This window comes from Mytilus galloprovincialis, chromosome 4, assembly GCF_965363235.1.
Source record: "Mytilus galloprovincialis chromosome 4, xbMytGall1.hap1.1, whole genome shotgun sequence".
In the NCBI taxonomy this organism is placed as follows: Eukaryota; Metazoa; Mollusca; class Bivalvia; order Mytilida; family Mytilidae; genus Mytilus; species Mytilus galloprovincialis.
The window spans coordinates 69,278,091-69,285,440 of record NC_134841.1 but is presented as its reverse complement, the minus strand read 5'-3'; the positions used below and the strand labels follow the sequence as shown (position 1 = coordinate 69,285,440).

General features: G+C 32.3%; 1 protein-coding gene across 2 annotated transcripts in view; it reads left to right on the top strand.

Annotated features, from left to right (window-relative positions):
- The first annotated feature begins 5,670 nt into the window (after window positions 1-5,670).
- The window catches only part of LOC143072813 (sacsin-like), a 54,974-nt gene continuing 53,294 nt past the window's right edge, over window positions 5,671-7,350 (top strand). Inside the window, exons 1-2 of one of the 2 annotated variants that reach the window (XM_076247918.1) lie at window positions 5,671-5,774; window positions 7,051-7,119. Coding sequence is in view for 1 of the 2 variants with exons in the window: in XM_076247917.1 (XP_076104032.1) it covers window positions 5,722-5,774 (53 nt within the window). In the remaining variant the exon portion in view is untranslated. The remainder of the gene's footprint in view (window positions 5,775-7,050; window positions 7,120-7,350) is intronic. The other variant, XM_076247917.1, reaches the window with a different exon arrangement.

The window sequence follows — 7,350 nt, the reverse complement described above, 5'->3', positions numbered from 1 at the left end:
TTTAATACTGAGAACTACATGTATTATAGACAAAATTCCACGAATATGTAATAAAGATACCACAATGTGTTACACTGAAATGTAATGTACCTTGTAATACTAAAACCATCAGATTTCCTAGAATAATATGAGGGACGATAATGACCAGTACCAGAATGACGTTAAAATAAGCAACTAAAGAGTCACTGTACCATGTTTATTTTTTAATTGTGTAATTGTTTTTATATGGTGTTTTATTTATTATGCTTGACTTCAATTCAATAGTTTTTTTACGAAACTAACCGGAAACCCAACATCAGTTTTGAACTCAATACTTAATGAATTTTACAAAACAAAATATGTAATGAATTAAAAGGAATAAATATGCAAATGAAGTATATCACAAAATCCTAAAAAATACAATGCATACACTCTTATATCCACGTTATTTTTTGTGAAATGTTTTGTCAGCTTTCGTACTCAATTTTTTTAGTTCAATCGAGAACCTTTAAGTTGAACAAAAATCCTATTAAACATAGGAAATTTATGGTAAAATTGATGGTGCTGTAAATAGGTAATAAGTCACATCAGTCGTAGAGTATTCCAAGTCAGGAGCCTCTGGCCTTTGTTAGTCTTGTATTATTTTAATTTTAGTTTCTTGTGTACAATTTGGAAATTAGTATGGCGTTAATTATCACTGGACTAGTATATATTTGTTTAGGGGCCAGCTGAAGGACGCCTCCGGGTGCGGGAATTTCTCGCTACATTGAAGACCTGTCGGTGACCCTCTGCTGTTGTTTTTTATTTGGTCGGGTTGTTGTCTCTTTGACACATTCCCCATTTCCATTCTCAATTTTATTTAACTCTAACTGTTTGCACACTGTCTTCGCATGAGACACTAAGCATATATTAATTTACTTTTTCATTTGCCTTTGTGCCCCGGCTTGGTGCCATGACAAATATATTCAAACTGTTATTTGAAAACGCTAATAAAAATTCAACAAGTTCTTTCAAGTAGAAATAAAACCCTACGAAGGCGCACAACATCAAGATAAGTTAAAGTTTTAAAAAAAACCAGAATGACATAAAGAAAGAGCTTATAAACTGAAAAATATCAATAATGAAATTATTCATGTCGCTATAATGAAAATTTCATTTGCATTTGCCCTTTGCCTATACGAATAGACAATGGTTTTTTTATTAGCATATAGAAACTCGCCAAGAATTGAACATTGTAATTATGTCAATGATATATTGATCTGTATTTCTACTTTCATTTTAAACGATCAATGCGTTTTTAGAAAATCGTATATTATATGCCCTTGACACAGTAAGCCCACTGAGGCGACATTGGTTTATTATTTAAAGTTTAAAGGAGAATTAACAAAATATCGATCTCCAAGTTTGTTGAAGATTTTTACATTTCCAAGTTTGGCCAACTAAGTCATTTCCAAGCGTAATGCTGTACTAATTTTGTGTTATCGTTAATTCCTCCTATTTTTTAAAATAAATATATTTGAAGCATTGCATAACTATGGAAGGTATGCACCTGCTATTAATCTTTTACATTTTCTTTCTTTTAATATTTTTCAAGGTCCTATTGTTGAGGAGCATTCTTTGCAGCCCCGGATATTCAAGTCTTTGATCAATTTCTACTAAGTACCAAAAGAGGGGCGAAAGATACCAGAGGAACAGTCAAACTCATAAATCAAAAATAAACTGACAACGCCATGGCTAAAAATGAAATGGACAAAAAGACAAATAATAGTACACAAGAAATAACATAGAAAACTCAAGACTAAGCAACACGAACCCAACCCAAAACTAGGGGTGATCTCAGGTGCTCCGGAAGGGTAAGCAGATCCTGCTCCACATGTGGCACCCGTCGTGTTGCTCAAGTTATTACAAACCCGGTTAATAGTTTAATTCGGTAGTTCACATTCATGAAAAGGGAAGGGGATTGTAGTTAAGACGCAAGAAACATATCCGAAATATCTGTGAAAAGGTTACACCATAACAGTCAACCAACTCGTGGTGGCATCTGTAAAAATTACGAAGGGATGATCTCAACCATTTGGAACTCTTGGTTAAATAGCTTCCTTGTGAGCAGCAACCCTATATCAAGGACGCATGATAGGAAATGCAAGCACGGGAATATCGTATCAATTGGGAGATATATACTCCGTATGCAGGCGCTGCTCGAATGTTGCTACATAGAAATAAACAGCTCACAATTGGGAAGCTGAAATCATCTTGCTTGTCGTAAAGTATTGTTTTCAACCGACCCTCATTGTTAATTTATAGATGTAAGTCAAGATATGAGGCAGACTTAACTGTATCTGTTGTATCCTTTATATCTAGTTAGATGGTATAGATGCGTTCAAGATAGTCACCAAATTTTTGATTATTTAGTCAGAGAACATCATCTATATAGCGGTAAGTAAAGTTAAAGGATATTGCTAACTTCTTATTTTTCATCATAAAAAGAAGTTCCTGAATGAAGTCAGCCTCATAATGATAAAGAAACAAGTCGGCAAGAAAAGAGGCACAATTGGTTCCCATTCCGGGAATGCCGACAGTGTTTTGAAAAACACGTCCTCCAAACCTAAACAAAGATGTTGTTTATCAAGAAATCAAGCATCTTGATAATGTCAGTATCAGATATTTTTTGTTAGAATCCATGTGATCCTTTACAAAGTATGATTTATCCCTCCCTAAGACAAGATACGTTTATCTTCGTTGACCATTCTTTTTTTTATCAAACAAAGCAATACCAACTCTTTCAGTTTGTCTTTTAGTTTGGAATGGGGAGTACTTGTGTAAAGTGTAGAAAAGTCAAATGTTTTATTACTATTGCAAGATAAAAGAGTCTTAGATTGTATGTACTCTAAAAGATCTTTGGATTTTTTTTAGTATCCACATCTGATTCACGACACTTATAGAATAAGCAGTTTAACAATAATTTAAAGCCGGCTTTGATCGCTGATAAAATAGACGTTAATAATGTAAAAAGAGTTTTTTTGGAGCAATTGGAAGACCTAGCAATATATCGTTGTTTGTAAGGACACTTATGTAGTTTAGGTATCCAATACAGTGATGGAAGATCCAGTTCTTCATCTTTGGTTGCAATTCCAGAGGAACATAGAACAGACCAATGATTATCCAGGATTTCCTCTTTGGTAAGTGTCGTTAGGGTATATGTAGAGTTTTCAAGGGAATTTCTAATATCTAATTCATTTATCAAGTAGTTTATGTAATGAGTTTTACACACACACACGATGTTGTTTGGGTCTTTATCTGCGTGGACAACAACATATTTGTCATGGAGGTAGGACAAGAGTTTTGAAAAATTTCAAAGTACCAGATTGAAATTTGATTTTCAACATTGACCTGAGTTTGCCACAATTTTCGAAATTTTAACATCATATTGGTGACATCCAGTTTTAAAACACGTTTAGTTACTGTTTCATGACTTTTCTTACACTATAGGACTGTTTCTGGGAACAGTTAAATATAATAGTATATAAGTAAATTAACATATATTGCTGAAAGTGAAGTTAAAGGATAATGTTTGGATCTTTTTCATAATTCCGAAAAACTCCTGTATAAAGTGTCGAAAAGAACAAGTCAACAAGAAGAGGAAACAATAAAGGCCACACAAATACCGATAATTTGTTAAAGAACACGTCATTCAAATGTAACAAATTACATATTATCAACCAATACAGCAAGCTTCTTGAAGATGCAAGTTCCAGAGATTGTATAGTTTGATTCAAAAGTTTTGTACAAAGTAAATTTCTAAATGAGCAACTCATTTTGATGAAATAAAGTTGGACTAGTTGTTCCTATCTGCCATTTAGTTAAGAGTGTAAATAGGTAGAGAATTCAAATGTTGAATTTTACTGTAAGAAGAAAGAGACGTAGTGTAAACTGAGAGATTTTTCGGAACTTTTAACATCCGCCTCTCATTCTAACTGCCCCCTAGGAAAGTTGGTTCCACAATTACTCTAAAATTCGGCTTTAAATGCTGATACAATTGATGTTTATACTTTGAAAAGATGTTTCGCGGAGCACTTGGTGGGCTCAGAATTGTACCGTTGTTTGTAAGGACACTTTTGTAAATTTTATTGAGTTTCGTATTGAATTGTCAATAACTTTGTTTCCGTATTAATCAGGTTAAGTGATGTGATTTGCACAAATACGGTGTTATTCGGGTTTTATTCTCGCTGACATTTATATATTTGTAATTGATGTAAGACGTTTTAAGCAACATAAGATATTTGAAGTGAGTTGCAACATGATTGATAATATTATCAACGTCTTCTTTTCGATACTAGCCCATTGTCTCATATAATCCTCGAATTAATCTATAGGCATCTAAAACAAAATGTGCTTCCAATTTATGAAGAGACATGTGTTGACAATGTTCAGGTGATCAGTATAACAATGACCTACATGATTGCATATAAATGAATTGGATACTACCACTACTACCACATGTGCAATAAGGAGGTTTAGACATGAAGTAGTTGATTACTGCAACACGTGTCTATTAAATTTAAAACAAACTTAAGTAGCAATAGGTGTTGTAGAGATTTAAAGATATGCTATGACTGTTGTCTGTTTGACGCATTCCCCATTTCCATTCTCAATTTTCTGAAAAGGAAATGGAATAATTGTTTCTCTGTGACATCTATCTTTCCCAATGCCAACCTGTTGTACAGATAATGAAGTTTTGAAATAGGTAGTGAAATTATATAGTTTCGTGCAGATGTGATGTATACCCAAAAGCTTCTGCATAAATGGCAAAACGGCATCAATAATTATAAGTGATGTGTATGACGAAAACCATATATTATAGCTTTGTCTACACCAAGAAACAGAGTTACAGATATTCATAACATTCATAGAGTTACTGGAGGACTAGATAGAATACTTAACATCTAATTTTTCATTGCAATCTAATTATATATTAGGAAGGAACATTGCAAGATATAGATGGTTACATGTATGAGGTATATATTTTGTTGCGATCTGACATAGAAAAACAAATGAATGAACAAGCACATTTCTAGACTTCACTGCAGCCATTAAACATTTTCAAAGCATATGCTATCTTTGGTAAAGAATATACATATTGGTAATTGTTGCAAGACAATAAGTCGGGCAATAAAAGGAGCATGTATTTGCATCAACTTTTCCATCATCTGTCATCATAACGAGACCCTAACAAACTACATTCTCTATCGCATTTGTAATATATAAATGTTATGTGAGTACATACCAATATCAATATAGTTTAAATACGGTGTGAATACGAACATAATCGATAAACATTTCGTCCAAAAGAAAGAAAATAGCTGAATTAACAATTGCACGAAGGCACGGGTCTCTAATATGTAATATGTTATTTAAGTTTGATATACCAAGAATGATATACAATAGGTAAAAAGAATAGTGATGCACTAATTATGGTGTTGAATATAGCAAAGATCACCTAGAATAATAATTCGGTAATAAGAATAGTGATGTATTTAATAATGGCGTTAAATATTATATAGCATAGATCATTTTTGCCTTTTAATCTTTGTAATTTTATCATAAGTAGTGGAATGCATTGCGTATTTCTATTGTTATCTTTAAATGTACACTGCATTTTATGAAAGTCAAATATGCCCTTGACACAAATGACGTATTAGTATTTACGTCTTTAAATTCCTTTATTTTGTTTGTTTAGCTGTCATGGTTGGGATTGCTGAGAGATATACAACCAATTCGAATCAAACAAGCAAGAGGTTAGTCCAAAGTACTATAGTGCCTAACAAGATTTTGTGAGGTAGACGAAATTGACTTTAAAACGATCGTATTGACTTTTGATGTGCAGAAATAGGCAGATCGGACATATTTTGACTTTAGTTACTTACTTCTTAAGTTTGGGATTAATTGTATTCAACATATTCCAATGAGACTGAAAAATGCTTTTTTTTTATTATGATAACTAATAATTTTACCTGCCGTAGTCGTGCGTAAAATATATTTCGGTATTTCTCTTACGAAAATGACTTGTTTAATGAAACAAAACGTATTATTTGTAAACTTTCTCTTTACTCTTCACAATAGGCTTTTAAAAAATAACCTTTCCAACTGTATATTCCGAAAATTTTGTGAAAATCGAATAAGTGGCAATTCTTACCTTTCATACCTTAACTTTCATTGATAAAACATAATATTGACTCGTCCAGTGTCCAGTTTGAAGGTCATTTTAGTTACCGGTCACATTCATGCACGTTCTAATTAATCAATAGTCATGTATGAAAAGCATAAACAAGTTTGAAGGTAAACTAATAACAACCTAATCCAATCAAATTGCCTACGATTCAATAACAATGACCAGTCCACATCATAAAAATGTATAGGGGTAAACTGGGTAGGGAGAAAATGTCAGATATATTAAGTTCATTGTTTTGCAATAACGAGTAAAAATTTGTTAACCAATAGATTTGTTATAATTTCATAATCATGTCGTTATGTATTGGTAAAGTTTTTGGATCTTTCATTAGCGTATTTAAGGCTGTAGAAAGTTTGGCCTTCAAAAGTCAACATAATCATTGACTTTATAAAGATAATTCGCCTTTTTAAAACATTGAATGTTTCACAAATAATACGCGACAACAAAGCAAAATCATTTCTTAAAACACTGCAAAAAAAAAATAATTCTGATTGATGCAGTGGTAGTCATAAATTGCACTGGAGTGAACAGTGGTACATCAAACGTCGAATTCCCTCACACAATGTTATCACACACTATAATTATATTTTATATTATATCTGTTATATATGATGTTGACAATTATCCATTATCGATTTTCTTACCGACAAAAATGTATTTGTGACAAAACATTCGTGATTACCATACATTATTGTGAGTTATATACTATCAGGTTACATACACCCTTTACATGCTTTATTCAAATACATAGAATAAACCCCTTTTAAATACACATACATTTTGTATGGGTGCATAAATTCATGGAATATAAATTATTTCCTTCATTCATTTGTCATTTGCAGACAATTACAAAACGTCGACTTTTACGTTGCCTAGAAACAGAAATGCTAGCGAAATTCTGAATTGAAGGGGTAAGTAAGAATACATATTAAAGACCAAGAGAATGTCATATACAGCCCGTAACAGAGTAGTGATCGAATTCGCGTTTCTTTACCGTCAGAATAAGTTACGTTATCGACAAACTTATTTCAGAAGTGACATAATTTAATTTTCTTCATCGACAAAATATTTCACGTCCAACGTGTAAGTTTTCATTGTTTAAGTCGAAGTTTTTTTAACACTGTAAAACATTTTTTATAATC